This window comes from Giraffa tippelskirchi, chromosome 10, assembly GCF_054371585.1.
Source record: "Giraffa tippelskirchi isolate mGirTip1 chromosome 10, T2T-mGirTip1v1.2.pri, whole genome shotgun sequence".
In the NCBI taxonomy this organism is placed as follows: Eukaryota; Metazoa; Chordata; class Mammalia; order Artiodactyla; family Giraffidae; genus Giraffa; species Giraffa tippelskirchi.
Window position 1 is genome coordinate 150703893 of NC_137284.1, and position 18331 is coordinate 150722223.

The 18331-nt window shown below is 38.0% G+C and overlaps 1 protein-coding gene and 1 long non-coding RNA gene across 15 annotated transcripts in view; one reads left to right on the plus strand and one right to left on the minus strand.

Moving 5' to 3' along the window:
- TPK1 (thiamin pyrophosphokinase 1) overlaps positions 1–18331 on the minus strand; it is a 559100-nt gene that overhangs the window by 209961 nt on the left and 330808 nt on the right. For all 14 annotated transcript variants that reach the window (XM_081534537.1, XM_081534527.1, XM_081534535.1 and 11 more), the window contains one exon: positions 17955–18024. Coding sequence is in view for 7 of the 14 variants with exons in the window: in XM_081534527.1 (XP_081390653.1) it covers positions 17955–18024 (70 nt within the window). In the remaining 7 variants the exon portion in view is untranslated. The remainder of the gene's footprint in view (positions 1–17954; positions 18025–18331) is intronic.
- On the plus strand, positions 5013–11795 carry LOC145523744 (uncharacterized). The gene is made up of 4 exons (XR_014066867.1): positions 5013–7569; positions 8820–8891; positions 10847–10986; positions 11288–11795. It is a non-coding gene; the product is annotated as an uncharacterized LOC145523744 (long non-coding RNA).

Below are 18331 nucleotides of genomic sequence, written 5' to 3' on the forward strand. Positions count from 1 at the left end.
CAAATTCCCACTGGCTATCTATGTTACACTTCGTAATGTGTATGTTTCAATGCTATTCTCTCAAATCATCCCACCCTCTCCTTCTCCCACTGAGTCTAAAAGCCTGTTCTTTATGTCTGTGTTTCCTTTGCTGCCCTGCACATAGGATTATTGGTACCATCTTTCTAGATTTCAAATATATATGCATTAATATATGATATCTGTCTTTCTCTTTCTGACTTACTTCACTCTGTATAATAGGCTCTAGGTTCATCAGTTAATTAGAACTGATTTAAACGCATCCTTTTTATAGCTGAATAATATTCCATTATGTATATGTACCACAACTTCCTTATCCATTCATAATACCCCCCATTAAGACAAAATAATAACTAGATATTTAGACAGGTGGAGTTTGAGATTACAGAATACTTCAGTGCCCAAGTTCAGCTATAAGTTGTAAACGCAGAGAGAGTGCTGAGGAGTTTAGAGGCAAAATTATATACTTGTGAGTCTTCCATACACGAGATTCTTAATTCAACTTGTCAAAGATTCATTCAGTACCTACAATGTGTGCCACGCTGCAGATACCAAAGTTAACACAGATCCAAACAGCCTAAAGTCTAAATCTGGATACTACAGAAGACACTCACTGGCATTACAAGTCAAGCACAGAATACTCCAGAAGAACACAGATGTGCCAGACTAGGGGAAGCTGGCCAGTTGGAAAAAGGGAAGTGGAGACTTGGTAACAGCTGATCCTGCAGGAAAAGCTATAAATGAATGAGATCGTCACAAGAAGATGAGAGATAAAAATAATGGCTGCATTCAGGCAACAAAAAAATTAGAAAAGTAGACACAGTGGTGAAAGGAAAGCTAGGACGTGGAGGAAAAGCACATGCACACACATCATGAAATCATTTCTCAGATGACAGCTGATCTTCCATCACATGTGGCCAATGTATTCACATGTGGCCAACGGTGTTACAATCTCCAAAGTGCAGGAAAATGACTTAGTGCCTCTTTTAGCTCCATAAAAGAGCACTGTACACGATATACAAGTTGTACAAGTAAATATTTCCTCCCACTCTTAGTATAAGGTCACTTTCCCCTTCTGCCCTTTTCTGTAATTGAGTGAGTGAGTGAGTTCAGTCGCTCAGTCGTGTCCGACTCTCTGTGACCCCATGAACTGCAGCACGCCAGGCCTCTCTGTCCATCACCAACTCCCAGAGTCCACCCAAACCCATGTCCATCGAGTCGGTGATGCCATCCAACCATCTCATCCTCTGTCATCCCCTTCTCCTCCCGCCCCCAATCCTACCCAGCATTAGGGTCTTTTCCAATGAGTCAACCCTTCGCATGAGGTAATTACTTCTTATACAAAAGTGGTAAGGAGAAGAAAGGAATGAGAGAGGTTATTTGAATAGAAAGTAAGGTATGGGATTATTTTCCTAGAGGCAGCAGTGGTGATGGTGCAGAGCAGGGCCAGAAAATGCTATGTATATGGAGGGGACTCACGCTAAGGTCAACATAATGCAGAATGGAAGGTTTCATCTTGTCTTGTTTACAAACATGAAAAAGCCCCAAAGCATATATACAGGTTAATGCCAATTCTTCACTTTAACAAATATAAAAGGGTAGCTCACTGAGAGTGAATTACTTTGTGTAATTTATTTGCTTGACTCTCTGAGATTCAGGGGAGATATAATACACAGAATTCAGTAAATATAGCTAGTGATAAAAAATGCCATGAGGGTCACGAATAGGTTGTCTGCTCCTCCCAAGTATTCCAAAGCCAAGTATAATAAGCTGCCTAGCTAACCATTCTGCTAAAATAAGAGTTTTTAATTCTTATTCTTCCTTCTTCCTCACAGCGTCCTCCATAGCAGGAATTAAACCTTACTTAAGAAAATGACAGAAGAATTTAAGACATACGCTGACCTGCTCAAGTAAATGCTACATTTACTATCCTTGCGAGTTTCTGTTTGTACATTGCTGCTTCTACCCATCATATATGAATATGTGAACCATTATCCTAAAAGACAGGGACTAGAGCCCAGGAAGATCTATATAACATTTAATAATGATTTCTGTCTTAAAGGAATATGAAAGAATTAATAATCTGATGATAATGGCTTAGGTTTAGGTCACCTTGAAATTGCAAAATCATTAGACAATTAATACCTAACAAAATGAATATCTAAAGAATATCTAACAAAATGGCTTCCCACGTGGCTCAGTGGTAAAGAATCCACCTCCTAATGCAGGAGCTGCAAGAGACATGGGTTCAATCACTGGGTCTGCTTTCCTGTTCTCCTTATCACTGGTAGTGTACTTTATATTTTCATTATTTATCTGAGATTATCTAACTCCATGAAGTTTCAAAGAAGACAGGCACTTTGCTGCCTGCTGCATCCCAAGTTCCTACAATCATCTCTTTTGTGTGGAATGACAGCATTATTCAAAATATGCTAAAACAGCAATTGAACATAATTTCCTGCATTATACAGCAAAAAATTAACAAAGCTGGCCAGCATGGAGAGAGATGTATATGATCTTATATCATTGATAAAAGTGAAGATAAGCACAAATTCTGGAAAGCAAACTGTCAACTTGGATTAAATTTTTTTTAATACATAACTTTTGACCTCATATATTAATTCGCAGGAATCTATTTTAAGTGCCAGCAACTCATCACAAAGTTTTACTCACCAGAGTTATAAAAAGTTATGAACAACATACATTCCTAATATATGGAGAATGGTAAATAAATAAGAATGTAGCAAATAAATTTTATATTTCATGTCATAATATATTTATAATGCCATGGTAATAAAAGAGGTACAATATAAAATAATTATACGCATAAAAATTCCTATTTTTATTACATATGGACACACACACATATGTACACACACACACAACAAGAGAAACAAAAAGAAAATTGGAAACTGACAAGGGTGCATAAAAATATAGATGATTTCAGGTTATTTTTATCTTCACTTTATATATGCTGTATTCTCCAAGTTCATTATAATAAATTTGAATTACATCTGTAAATGGGAGGATAAGTTAGGATTAGAGAGGATGTGCCTTTAAGGAAAAAAAAGGAATATATTAAGTTAAAAACAAAAAACCAAAGGTAAATACTAAATAATTCAGATTTGATTCATTTAAACTAACTTGTATTGTTATTATCTGTAAATATGATTAGTTTTAAAAGCACCTGAATACAGTTTTGTTTAAAATTGAACAAATAAGACATCTGTTCAGATTTGTGCTGTATGATTTGACTAAAATCTCTGGTTTTGGTAACTTCTGTGACCGTATCCTAACATGATTCCATCCTATTAAAAGCATTAGAACGTGACAGAGCAGGGCATGACCACCACTGCTTTCTCCCACCATACCAGAAGCATGCTTGGAGAACAACTGCTACACAGAGGAAATTCACTATGAAGGCCCTATTACTGGTAATAGGGATCACCAGGCTACATCATTATATGAGAATATTCTATCCGCTGACTGATGTAATGTTAAGATGACAGAAACTCTAGTTGTTTATCTTGTTCCTAGCACAGAGAACTGCTCTCTAGTTACTAATAACCTACTAATTTACAGCCTAGCAGGAAGAAACTTGAATACACACTAGAGGCCGCTAGCGACAAATAAGTGAATTTTGCGTGAAGGAAAAAACATGATTATAGCTGCACAAAGAAGACTGCACTCTAAGCTTCTGAGTCTCAGTTGTCTTTTTAAATACTATGTGTCAAGTCAGAAAACATTCTTTTTTCCTGGTTATAAAATTTTTTGGTATTTTTTAATAAAGGAATACATCTCAGGAAATTTCATATTAAAAAAAAGACAAATCAAGGAAATTGTTTAAAAATTCTATGATTGTATTCTTAAGGCAAAACTGTTGTTTCAAATAATGAAACCCTTTCAAATATTACAAAAAAACTCAAAAAAAACAACTATTCTCTTACTCCCATGGACTATACAATCCATGGAATTCTGCAAGCCAGAATACTGGAGTGGGTAGCCTTTCCTTTCTCCAGGAGATCTTCCCAACCCAGGGATCGAACCCAGGTCTCTTGCATTACAGGCAGATTCTTTACCAGCTAAGCCACAAGGGAAGCCCACTCTCTTACTGAACCATCACAAGATCCAGATCAGGTGAAGAAATCCCTATATTGTGCAATGTAGTTTGTCTTGGTAATATTTCATTAAGAGGAACACTTTTTTAAAACAAAGCATATCTTAAATTATCACCCCCCCCAGGAAAATTATTAATCATAAGAGTGGGATTTAAAAGAGTTTACAGAGAAAAAAATGTATGCTAACATGAAGTCAGGGAAAATGCAGAGAGTCCTCTGATTAACAGATTTTTATAAAACTAAGGAAGTGTATACCACACACTTCTAAAATTTGGGAGGCATGTTATTAACTTTCTCTAAATACATGAGAAGTATTTTTATTACATACTCATGTTGTTATTTGGTCGCTAAGTCGTGTCCAGCTATTTGCAATGCCATGGACTGTAGCATGACAGACTCCCATATCCTTCACTACATGACAGGTAACCATTTAGTTCACTGTCATTAAGAGTGGGAAGAATAAAAAATTATCTCATAACTAGGGACAGTTTACATAACAATAAATAGTATGGGAGGTGCAGTTGGAGTGGGAAGTATGAAGGAGATTGGTAGAGACCATTAGGTGGTTTAGGGCATGACGGCAGCCAAAGGAAGATGCTGTGGGTGGAAACGCTTGGTTTGGTGTCTATCTGCATTTGGCTACCCCACCCAAACTTACAGAAACTAACTCGTGAGTACGGCTGGACACGGCCCCCTCCAGAACAGAATGGAGTCAGATATCGACTCCTGCTACTCAGAGAAACAAGGGCACGAAGATATTCCCTTAACTGCCTCTGCATGATTCATCATGTGTTCAGTGACATGCACAAGGATTGTGTGTACACAATCCCATACACAAGCAACCAGAGACTGCTGACACTTCATACGAAGCACTTAGTGCTGGGCTCACAGAGGTTGACCGCAAATCCTCTCTTGTTCATAGAACATAAATTTTGCTGTGGATCTGTTTTCCAGTTTCCTGCCGATTTCTCAAGCCCAACTCCCCAAGCTTCCTACTTATTCTATCAATTATGTTTACAGGGATTTTTTGTTGTCATTGTGTAAACTGGTCAAGTTTTTTTTGTTCTTCACAACCAGGAATCCACAGACACAAAAAGTTTAAATAAGTTCCTAGCAACATTAACAGAACAGCTTTTTATCAGTTTCTAATTCTCCTTTTGAAAAAAAAAAGTATGACTTTACTGAGTCAGAAATATGCTTTCATATTTAATCTGTGATAGAGAAACACATTACGTTTTTAAGGAAATCATGTCTAATCATGGTTTAATAACTATGAAGTACAGAGTGAACTAGTTGCTGAGGATGAGAGAAAGAAAAGGCCCGACAATAAGCATTCACTGGGGTTACAGGCTGGTGGAACATGCAAACAGGTGATTTCATTGTGTTTTGATAAATACTCTGATAAGGGAAGCACTGGATAAAAGACCATCCAGGAAGGACACTCAGCAGACGAATGGAGTAAAAGAGACGTAGGATAAATGGTAAACAATCTTCCTGCAATGCAGAAGACCTGGGATAGATGGCTGGGTCAGGAAGATCCCGTGATCCTCGCCAGTATCCTTGCCTGGGAAATCCCAGACAGAGGAGCCTGGTGGGCCACAGCCCGTGGGGTCGCAGAGCGTCAGACACACTGAGCAACTAACACACTAAGCTGCTAAAGAGGGCTTCCTGGGTGGCACCAGTGGTAAAGGATCCACCTGCCAATGCAGGAGACCTAGGAGGCTCAGGTTCAATCCCTGAGTCAGGAAGATCCTTTGGCGGAGGAAGTGGCAACCCAATCCACCATTCTTGCCTGGAGAATCCCATGGACAGAGGAGCCTGACGGGTTACAGTCCGTGGGGTCACAAACAGCTGGACATGACTGAAGCCACTTAGTACAACCTGGTAAAGTAAGAAATCTAGCCAACAAATATCTCCAGTTCATTCAGGTTTTTGTTTTTTTTTTTATAGTTTTCATAAATGAATCATATGTAATGTTTTGTTTAAAGGTATCTTCATTTGATGTTAAGACTGATTCCTTGATATTTTAAAAAACATATTGAATATAACTAATTTATAGTATTTTATTAGTTTCAGGTACACAGCAAACTGATTCAGATGCATGTTCTTTTAAAAATTACTTTCCATTATAGGTTATTACAAGATACTGAAAATAGTTCCCTATGCTGTACAGTAGGCCTTTGTTGGCTATTATATATAACGGTGTGAATATTTTAATCCCAAACTCCTAATTTATCTTTCTCCCTCACTTTTCCCTTTGACAACCATAAGTTTATTTTCTATGTCTATGAGTCTATTTCTGTTTTGTAAATAAGTTAATTTGCATCATTTTTTAGATTTCACAGATAACTGAATACTTGATGTTTGTCTTTCTCTGACTTATTTCACTTAGTATGATAATCTCTAGGTACATCAATGTTGCTGTAAATGGCATTATTTTGCTATTTTTAATGGCTGAGTAATATTTGATTGTATATACCACATCTTCTTTATTCATTCATCCGCTGATGGACACTCAAGTTGCTTCCATGTCTTTGCTATTGTGAGCGCTGGGGTACTTGTTGACATTTCAGTAGGCATTCTAAAGGTGTTTTAAATAACAGGCTGAGTAGGATACCAATATTTAGATGGCACAAATATTAAATTATCATTGACAGAGTGTTAATGCTTAAACAACTTCCTCTCTTCATGGCTTCTCTAGCCCTAAGATGCACAGTCCAGGTGTCAGGCACCCTGACAAGGTATTTGGCAGAAATGGATGGACCCTGATATCCAAGGTCAAAAATCAAGAGCTCACAGGTCTAAACCCCCTGGGGAGAGACACCACCTTCTTTGTCACAGTCCAAGCAGAAGCACTGCTCATCTCACTCAACAGAAGTGCTAACTGCAATCTGAAGTCCGAGTTTAGAGACTAAGTCAACGTTTTTATTAATCATGATTTTTTATTCTAGCTCCTTTCAGTCTGGGCATTTACAGATTGCTCATTATTTAAGTTCCCTTCCTGATTTCCTCTAGGTCTCTTCTACTTCCTAAGGCAAACGATATCCAAGAGTTAAAGAATTATGATATAAATGTGTGTGTGTGTATACATATATATATATATACACACATATATATACACACAGGTACACATACATACACTCATTATTTTTTCTCATGGCAGTAAAATATTTTCTTGTTGTAGTTTAGATGCCCTCTCTGAGATTCTTCAGCCTTTTCTTGAATTCTCTGGCTACAGAGGCAAAACTGAAGTTTTCAGGGAACACAACTCTTAGACCCACAACTGAGGTTTGCAAGTGACAGCTCAGGGCTCATCTTGGCGTAATTGTCACTTGGATAGTTTCCCACAAGGTTCATCGACTGGCCTCTGCTAGCTGAACTCCAGCTGCCACTTTTCCGTCCGTTAACAACAGGAAGGCCACAGCTGGCTTAGGTACAGTCCCATCATCAACTCAAATTTCATGTCATATAATGAGGTGTCAACAAGTCATATATGCCATCTAGTTGTTGAAGTTATTCCACTTCTCCTTGGTCCAATCACACAAAACCAAAATTTTAATAATGAAAAATCATGCAGGATGAATCAAGGTGTGCTATGTGTGTGTATAAACATACATGCATGTTCACTCACTTAAATGCAAATGCAAAATCAGATTCCATAATTTTTTAAAAAATAATATATATATGCACACCATTGTTTTTAAAAATTACATATATACACATATAATTAGATATATGGTTTCATGTGATTATATACTTTATACATACAATGTATAGTATATATTGCATGTGGTTTATATATGATTATATATTATAAATATACAACATATATGTGGTATTATGTGATTACTCTCAATTATTACTTAAACTCAGCAATCTAATAATATATTGAACATAAGCAAAAAAAGTGATGAAATACATGAGTTCTTCAATAGTATTAACAAGTGCTAAAAAAAAATTCAAGCTTTTTTAAGGAAAATTAATAGAGCCATGTGTTACTCAAAACTTTTGACAGATGATCCAGGTTTCTCTGAAAAATCATCTGAAGGTAATTTATTTCTGAAGACGCCATTCACAGTACAGGAAAGGAAAAAGTTTGTCAGGAACATACTTTATGAAATAGAATAGCCATAAAGAACAACGCCTCTGATTAAATTTAGTTGTAAACTGACATCCTGCAGCTGCTCAAAATGATCTCACTCTGAAAATTTATTTTGACTTCATGCATGATCTGACAAACACAGCATCTGGGCATACACATTTTTCCCCCTCTTCCAATACCCCGAAATGATTCAGAGTCATCCATGGATAACTTTGGGATCTCTGATTTATAGCATTTGATAAACAGATTAAAAAATATTACTGACTAATCCAATCAATAATTCAAGATAAACATGTCCTCACAGTTTGTTGTGTAGGGTTCTTTAATACCAAGACTTCTATTATAAATATGCTTTTAAATATACTAATCATGTTTACCTTCCATCATTTGATTCAAAGATACAATAATGTTGACATGCTTACAGAGCTTAGTAATTTGACTGCACAAATATATTTTAATAAAAACTTGCCAAAGAAAATGACTAAATATTGCTTACGGGTAGGCTTATAGAACCAAGCAAAACCAAAGATCTTTGGTTTCTCTTAAGCAAAGTACATCTTTCCTTTCTATGTATGTTAAAGCACAGTACTTTTGCAACTATGTCATGAATACTTGAAAATAAAACCCAATCACGGAGAAAACTATAGTCACAGGTAAGACAAATCAATTGTCACACATATTGGAGGTTATTAAGATTGAGATGTACGTTCAGATACTTGACACCAAGTTATTCCACAACAGTTTTACATTTATTGTCTTATTCCATAAAAACCTACAATATTGACCAAGCTTCTACAGAATTTTCACTTGAGAGAAAATATAGGTCTTATATATGAGTGTCTACTACTACTTACGTAACTGCTAGGGTTGAAATGACAACGCTGAAGTTTTTGTTTGGTTCCAACTAAAAGAACTAACATATCTCCCAAAGAAACATCTGAAAAAATAACAGATTGCCACTAAAAAGGCAATTCTTAGGAATCAAGTCCATCAATTGCATTATGTTGTTCAGTTGCTAAGTCAGATCTGACACTTTGCGACCCCAAGGACTTCAGCACGCCAAGCTTCCCTGTCCTTCACTATCTCCCAGAGTTTGCTCAACTCCATTGAGTTGGTGATACCATCCAAACATATCAAACCCTGGCGTCCCCTTCTCCTCCTGCCCTCAATCTTTTCCAGCATCTGGGTCTTTTCCAATGAGTCAGCTCTTCGCATCAGGTGGCCAAAGTATTGGAGCTTCAGCATTAGTCCTTCTAATGAACATTCAAGGTTGATTTCCTTTAAGACTGACTGGTTTAATCTCCTTGCTGTGCAAAAGCCTCTCAAGAGTCTTTTCCAGCACCACAATATGAAAGCATCAATACAAACAAACAAAATAGCAGTGTATCTATATAATGGAGCCCCACTCAACAGCAAAAATATTCAAACTACACACAACAACAAGATGGAAAGCATTTGATAGGGTAAAAAAGTCAGAAAAAAGAAACAAACCCTGTAATACCATTCTTATGATACTCTAGAAGGCTGCAGGAGCCAGAGAGTAAGGGATCAACTGCCAAGGAAACAGGAAGGAAATCTGGGGGATGACAGACATCTTGACTGTGGTCATGAATACAACTGTTCACCAGTTCAAAACCAATTTAGCTCTATGTTTAAAATCAATTTTATTGTGTGAAATTATCCCTGAACAAAACTGATTAAAAACAAAAAAGAAACACAGAAGCCAGACATCATATTCCATGATTTCAACCACAATATGATAAGCTCTTACAAGCTTCCTAAGTGGTTGTACAATTACTGCACAGAGAATATTAACTATGAAAGATTATTTATAGCTCATATACTTATCCAATTATTCTATAATTCATCACACACCATAGCTTTGAAGGGCCACCCCTCCATCCTCTTAACTCATCCAAGACTTATATAATCAGCCCCAAGAGTGATACGTTTCCTCATCACAATTTCTCTGAGTTAATGCTAGAAGATAGATCTCTTCCTAAAAGGTCACATTTCAAGAAACTGCAGCCCATGAAGTGAAATGACTTGCAACACATCTCATAGTAATAAAGTCACAGAATCAGATTCTGAATGCTGACCTAACTAATGAGTCTATACATACTCTCACTAAGCAATTCCCAACCTGGACACCAGGGCTACCTACCTGAAAAGAGAGGGACAGACAGCACAAAATTGCTACTGTTCCTCAAGTACGAATTAGAATACAGCATAACATAAGACACTCCAGAAGTAAGCGGGATGCACTACTACTCATAACTTCAAAAAATTTTCATAACGTTTTGAGACAAAAAAACACAAAATGTTTTGAGATATAAGCTATGGCTGGTTTATGCATGCTAATAATATTAAAATATATACTTATATTTACATATATCCTCAAAGCTTCTTATCTAGCACCAAGATACTTCCAATAGCTGATACTGTACCTTAAAAATCCCTGGCTGTTAAAAAAACAACTTACTCTTTGTGACATTTCTGCCAAAGTATCAAAGAAAAATCATTAATTCAATAAATCCTTGGATGCCCATTAGTGTACTGGGTATTACAAAGCACATAAAGAAGATTAATTATGATCACCACCTTCCAGGAGTTCACCACCTCATGAGGGAGATAAGATACATCTACATACAGCTAAATCACAAGATAAAATGGGAAAGTAAATAATTACCAAGTATTATGCAAAGTTACAGGACAAGAGATCACCAGAAATTTACAACCTAGTAAAAGGTATGTCTTTACAGCTCTAAATCAAGGTAAAATGTTAACATAACGTTGTAATTTAAAAGTATCACTATGGCGTAAGAGATGTCCAGGCCAGACAGAGAGGGGAGCCCTCATGGGGCAGAGAGCATTTCAGCTGGACAGTTTTCCTACAAAAAAAAGCTAGCATATGCAGTGAGTGAGTGAGTGAAGTCACACAGTCGTGTCCGACTCTTTGTGACCCCATGGACTGTAGCCTATCAGGCTCCTCCGTCCATGGGATTTTCCAGGCAAGAGTACTGGAGTGGGTTACCATTTCCTTCTCCAGGGATCTTCCTGACCCAGGGATCGAACCCGGTCTCCTGCACTGTAGGCAGATGCTTTTTACCATCTGAGCCACCAGAGAAGCATATGCAAAGGCTCTATAAATTCTCACCAGTAAGAATGGACAGCCACAGACAGTGGGAACGGATTATGGGTGGTACCAACGTGTACAAGCTGCAGATCAGCCTGAGAAAGGGTCTGGACCCAGGTAGTGGGGAGAAAGGGTTTGGGAGAACACAAGGCAGGAAACTCGGCATGGCTGACAAGATGGGCAAAAGCCAGACACTGATTCTTACGGAGCAGAGACTTGGTGCTAGTGGTAAAGAAGACCCCTTAGAGTAGGAAATGGCAACCCACTCCAGTATTCTTGTCTGGAGAATCCCATGGATGGAGGAGTCTGGCAGGCTACAGTCCATGAGGCTGCAAAGAGTCAGAAATGACTGAAGTGACTTAGCACGCACACATATTTATAAACCCATCCAAATGTCTAACTATTAAAGGTATTCAATAAATGCTTGAACAAATAAATGAATCACAAGTTAAATATTACATTCTTATTTCTGTCAATGGGTTATCATAGGGAGAAAAAAGCTTTCTGTTTAAGTCAGTTTACCTTAACTAGATTCTAACAGAATAAAGTTTACAATTGCTTACCTACCTTTAAAGGCATTATTTTTTTTAAATGATCAATATAAACTGTATCTCCCATATTGTCACGCTACTTATGTTGTACCATAAATTTTGTTATTGTTTCTGTACAGTTCTTATTTTCTCTTCTACTTGACTCTGTAACTCTCTTCATCTCTTAAAGTAATTAGTGTAACTATGATCCTCCTATAAGCACCTCCAGTAATGTTTCTTCAAATTTTTTTCATATTCAGAGAGCTGTGGAGTCTTTATCCCAAAAAATGTCCATCCACTCAAAATTCAATGTATTATGATTTTATTTTATGAAGCCCCAAAGTATAAAAGTTAATCTAACATTCACTAGGTCAGACAGTAGTTTCCTTTGAGGGAAGGCTGGCAATAATGGGGAACATGAGGAAGGCAGCCCAGTGCTGGGATGATACTTTTGCTGGTCTCAGTTCTGTTTACATTACTGTGCCCTCCTTTGTGAAAATTCACTGAGTTTTATCATTATACCTGTGCAATTCTCTGTGTGTCTGTATGCTTGTTTTTAATATTCATTATGTACTTCCCAGGTGGCACTAGTGGTAAAGGCAGGGGACGTAAGAGATGTGGGTTCCATCCCTGAGTTGGGAAGATCCCCTGGAGAAGGGAACGGCAACCCACTCCAGTATTCTTGCCTGGAGAATCCCATGGGCAGAGGAGCCTGGCGGGCTACAGTCCATGGGCGTCGCAAAGGGTCCGACACAACTGAAGCGACCTAGCACACACGCGCACACATACAGTGGGCAATGTTGGCAGTGACGGCCACAACTGACTACTTTTCAGACCCTGGTTAAAAACTGACTAGAGCAGCAACTGTTCTTCTCTTAGAAAGAAACAAAGTGAAAGTGAAGTTGCTCAGTTGTGTCTGACTCTTTTCAACCCCATGGACTGGAGCCTACCAGGCTCCTCCATCCATGGAATTTTCCAGGCAAGAGTACTGGAGTGGGTTGCCATTTCCCTTTCTTAGAGTATCTGTTAAAGATGTAGAAAAAAGAGTAACTGGGGTGTGGGAGGAGAGTGGTGGGGGTATGCAGGGAGAGCATAACCCTCTCATCGTCACTATCATTTACTAGTACAAGTGAACAACAACCATGCAATATTCTTCAATGTGGACAATTGACACTTTTCTGATCTAATACAGTGTCAATAAAACCACCAAATACAAAAATAAAACAAACCTCCAATGCCTATCGATGAGCAAGAAAAAAATCTGCTCCACAAAATCTTCCTAGCAAATCCTACCCTGCTTCTCTTGTATTTTCCCCCCTTATCTGTGTCCTGTGATTATTCTGACCATGAGGCCAGGCTTCACCATCTGGATTCTGGCCAGGATTCTACCTACTTGAGAGAAGACAGGAGGCCGATGTTGTGAGGCCGCCAAAGGACTTTTAGCCACAGACCACTACCAGTACACAAATGTGAGACTGGAGTCAGTATCAGGCTGCAGCTTTAGAACTGCGGGTATTAGTCCACACATCTTACCCAAACTCACTACTATTCCACATTTCCAAAAACAGATACCTGGGCTGAGGGAAACAGTCAGTTAAGAGTATAGGAGTCTCACTGTATGAAGACTGAGTCTTCATAAAATTCCTTCCTCTTTCATCTCAAGTCTACGACCACTGCTCAGATCCAGCTCTCACTGGCAGGGCCCATTCTGCGTCTCCCTGACTGGGTCTCCACCCTCCTCAGTCTGATATACAGACTGAATACACCCTGAAATCAGAACCTATCAGCTCTCAAAGCAGAAGTAATCTCGTTACCCAAAATATACAGGCCATCAATCAAAGTCACTCAAAACCTTAGGGAACAGAACAACTGTAACCAAATATTCATTAACAAATATTTTTAGAGTGTCTGATACTCTCAAGTAATTTTCTAGGCACAAGGGAATTTACATTCATTGAGGTTACATTCACCTGAACAAGAAAAGTTAGTCATATTTTCTGAAGTCCAATGGCAGAACTCAACGTAACTCTTTGCTATGTAGGAAGATGTAACAAGTAATTTGTATTTTCTTCTTTCTGTTTCTCCCAACTCACTAACACACACTCAAATCAGCACGCATTCCTTTCAACAATAAACAAAAACATTTAGGGCTTATTTAAAAGAAAAACACCTTGTAAATGGAGAGAGGTAAGCTTCAAAGTTGACACAAAGACAAATCTTTGTGAAAGATGCAGAAGACTGAATGCAGTCAGTACAGGATCAGACATGAGGTCACCACTGAATTTCCTTCAGCACCATCCCTCTGCAAATCCTGCTCCTCTGCTACTGTCCACATAAGTCTTCCTTCTTTCCATTCCTAATGTGTAAAGATCCCACCTTCTCTCCAATTAAAGATGATTCCGTACATATTCATGCTTTATTGCATAATTACAAGGTATTACATTGTAGATTAGGACACTGAATAAATAAAAATCAGCAAGCAAAGCAGTGGTCCACATCCCTAACTTGGCTTTCCAAAACTCATGAATATTTCTTCTCTTTTCATTGTAAAGCCTTTCTGTTTAAAATACAGTTAACAGGAACCATGTTTAGTCACCTATGTCCAATTAGTTTAACAGGTTAGGGTTTGGATTTAATGAGATTTATTCCAAGGCTTTAATTCCCCATGTAGCAGTTAGTCTCACTCATCTCCCCTTAAGGACTTTACTCTCACCCCAGCCAACCATGTCCCTAAGCTTCAGACTGTGTACCACGGCAAACTTGTCATTATAACTCGAAAATCAACACCAAGTACATTTTCTTCTTAAACATCTTCATATACGGACACATAGTTGTTAGATAAATCATATAAATCTTCTTGGACGAGTTCCCTAAGGTTACTTATAAATGTGTTCAGAAGTACTGGAAATGATTATTTTGAAATTTGGACAAAAATAATGGCACTCATTCCCAAATTGGTGATGTGCGTTACTTTCAAATGAGAGTAAATATGTTGGATGTTATCTGTCTTACTAGTGTCCAGTTCAATCCAATAAAAGTAATCGGTACAGAAATCTATATTTTTTCATAGGCATTCTAGATGGTTCTTACGATCAAAGAAGACTTACAGAGTACTGTGACAATTCCTTTCACAGCTCTGCTTCATACAATTATATTCATAAGCCACACCCATCATTAGAGAAATGGCACTCAGCACCAGATCGCTGGTCAGCAAGGAGGCTACAGGTAAGAAACAAAAAGCGCCTACTCAAATCTTCTCCTCATGGCCATTATGCTCCTCATGGCAATAACTCATTGCAATAGTGTCTCATTGCCAGACACTTCTTATAACACATACTTGAGTATTTTTTTTCACATACTGCCCATGTCAGGTCATAGAAAATACAGTCAAAGGAATCCACAAAGTTTAAAAATAAAGAAGCACAAGTCTATTCTCTATGTCTGTTTCTCCATTGTTGTCCTGTAAATAAATTCTTTAGTACCATTTTTCTAGATTCTCTGTATATGTGTTAGAATACAGTATTTATCTTTCTCTGACTCACTTCACTCTGTATAATAGGGTTCTAGGTTCATCCACCTCATTAGAACTGACTCAAAATCATTCCTTTTTATGGCTGAGTAGACAGCATATTGAAAAGCAGAGACATTACTTTGCCAACAAAGGTCCGTCTAGTCAAGGCTATGGTTTTTCCCATAGTCACGTATGGATGTGAGAGTTGGACTATAAACAAAGCTGAGCACCGAAAAATTGATGCTTTTGAACCGTGGTGTTGGACAAGACTCTTGCAACGAGATCCAACCAGTCCATCCTAAAGCATATCAGTCCTGAATATTCATTGGAAGGAGGAAGCTGAAACTCCAATACTTTGGCCACCTGATGCGAAGAGCCGACTCATTTGAAAAGACCCTGATGCTGGGAAAGATTGAGGGCAGGAGGAGAAGGGGACGACAGAGAAGGGGACGACAGAGGAGGAGATGGTTGGATGGCATCACTGGCTCAATGGACATGAGTTTGGGTAAACTCTGGGAGTTGGTGATGGACAGGGAGGCCTGGCATGCTGTGGTTCATGGGGTCGCAAAGAGTCAGACATGACTGAGCAACTGACCTGAATATCCCACTGTGTATATATATCACAACTTCTTTATCCATTCATCTGTCAATGAGCATCTAGGTTGCTTCCATGTTCTAGCTATTGTAAATAGTGCTGCAATGAACAAGGGGATACATGTGTCTCTTTCAATTTTGGTTTCCTCAGGGTATATGCCTAGGAGTGGGATTGCTGGGTCATATGGTGGTTTTATTCCTAGTTTTTTAAGGAATCTCCATATCATCTTCCATATGTAAAACAGATAGCCAACGGTAATTTGCTGCATGGCTAGGAAACTCAAACAGAGGCTTTGTATCAACCTAGAGGGGTGGGATGGGGAGGGAGATGGGAGGGAGTTTCAAAAGGGAAGGGATATACGTATACCTATGGCTGATATATGTTGAGGTTTGACAGAAAACAGCAAAATTCTGAAAAGAAATTATCCTTCAATAAAAAACAAATTATTTTTTTTTAAAGTACAAACTTCTAGTTATAAGTCCTGGGGGTGTGATAGTGTACAGCATTGTGACCATAGTTAACAATGCAGCATTACATGTTTGAAAATTGTTGAAAATAAATCTTAAAAGTTCTTATAAAACAAAATAAAGAAGCACAACATGTTAAGAATTTAAATTGCTTCCTATGCCATCACTGTGGCTATAGTCTCTGATTATACATCTACACATGTCCTTTAAGAATTTAAATTGCTTCCTAGGCCATCACTGTGGCTGTAGTCTGTGATTACAAATCCACACATGTCCAACCTCAAGGAAAAGTGCCTTCCTTCTATAAGCAACCAGGTGCTTTCAAAAAGCATCTCTATTAGGAATGTGAAGTAAAAATTTCATGTCATAAGGACATATTTTACATCATTTCAAAAATATGTGTATTTAATTCATACCTATGATATGCTGCATCATAATACTTTGATTTTTTTTACAGCAAGGAGGTGATTTCTCAAAGTGTAAATATTTTAGTACATTTAGTAACACATATGATAGAAGTGGAACTAAATTTCATAGCTAGTCTACTTGTATCTAGACTATAAATTGTCTTTGCCAAGAGGATGAACTAGACACATGCTGGCAGTGAGCTAGATTTAAATTTGTGCTTTCAAACATATTCTCACGTCTAAAAATAGCTCAGCATGTCTAAAAATAGCTCACCATGCCAAGATCAGGAAAAACAGAGTGTACAGGTAACAAATCATTAAGAAATAAATTATTTCTCTCTTAAAAGTGCATGTGTGCACAGCTCAGAGCTAAGTTAAATTATACTGAATTTTATTCAATACTATTATAAAAATCTTGGCAACTTCTACAACAGGATACATATTTTATATAAGATCAATTGTATTCCTTTAAATTATTTGAATAAAAACTCAAATTACCATTATTTTAGTCAATATCCAAAGTTCTCACACATATTGATATTTGATAATGTTATTTAAAAAGACTTTTGGAATAGAATTTTTTTTAAGAAGAGTATGTGGAGCAGGAACTGGCAACCCACTCTAGTATTCTTGCCTGGAGAATCCTGTGGACAGAGGAGCCTGGTGGGCTGCTGTCCATGGGGTTGCGCAGAGTCAGACACGACTGAAGCGACTTAGCATGTGTGCATGCATTGGAGAAGGAAATGACAACCCACTCTAGTATTCTTGCCTGGAGAATCCCAGGGACAGAGGAGCCCGGTGGGCTGCCGTCTCTGGGGTCGCACAGAGTCGAACACGACTGATGCGACGTAGCAGCAGCAGCAAGAAGAGTAAGATTGGCCTATTTCTATTAATAGATACCACTCAAAGCAAACACTAATACAACATGGTTAAGCAGCTCACTCGCTCTCTGAAGTGCTTTTCTGTAAGAATTGGAAGGAAAATGAACAATCACCATTTCCTAAGAAGAATATAAAACAAGCTCAAAAGCAGAACTGATGTAAACAGACACTGGCTCAAAGAAAGCTTACCTCTCCCTCTCTCCTTCTGTGACGTCATATAAGCGGTTGGCACCTCCATCAGCACAGGCTCTTAAAAGAGCTTCAAAAAGAAAAAACAAAGAATCTTTCAATATAGCAAGCTCAGAGCAGCATCTATCACATGATGAGTGTTAAAACATTCAGACACACACACAGTCATGCTTCCCTCCTGGGATCATTTCACATTCAGCCAACAATGTTGCTGGAACTAAAAACCATCCTACCCACCACACACACAAATAAGACAGAATCGCCTAAGATAAAGTGCATTTCCTTTTTCCATCTTTTTCAATTGCTCCTATTAAATAAAGAGGAAGACTGCATATGATGACCTCAGCAACCCTTAAAGCTTGCTTTTCCTTCTTACA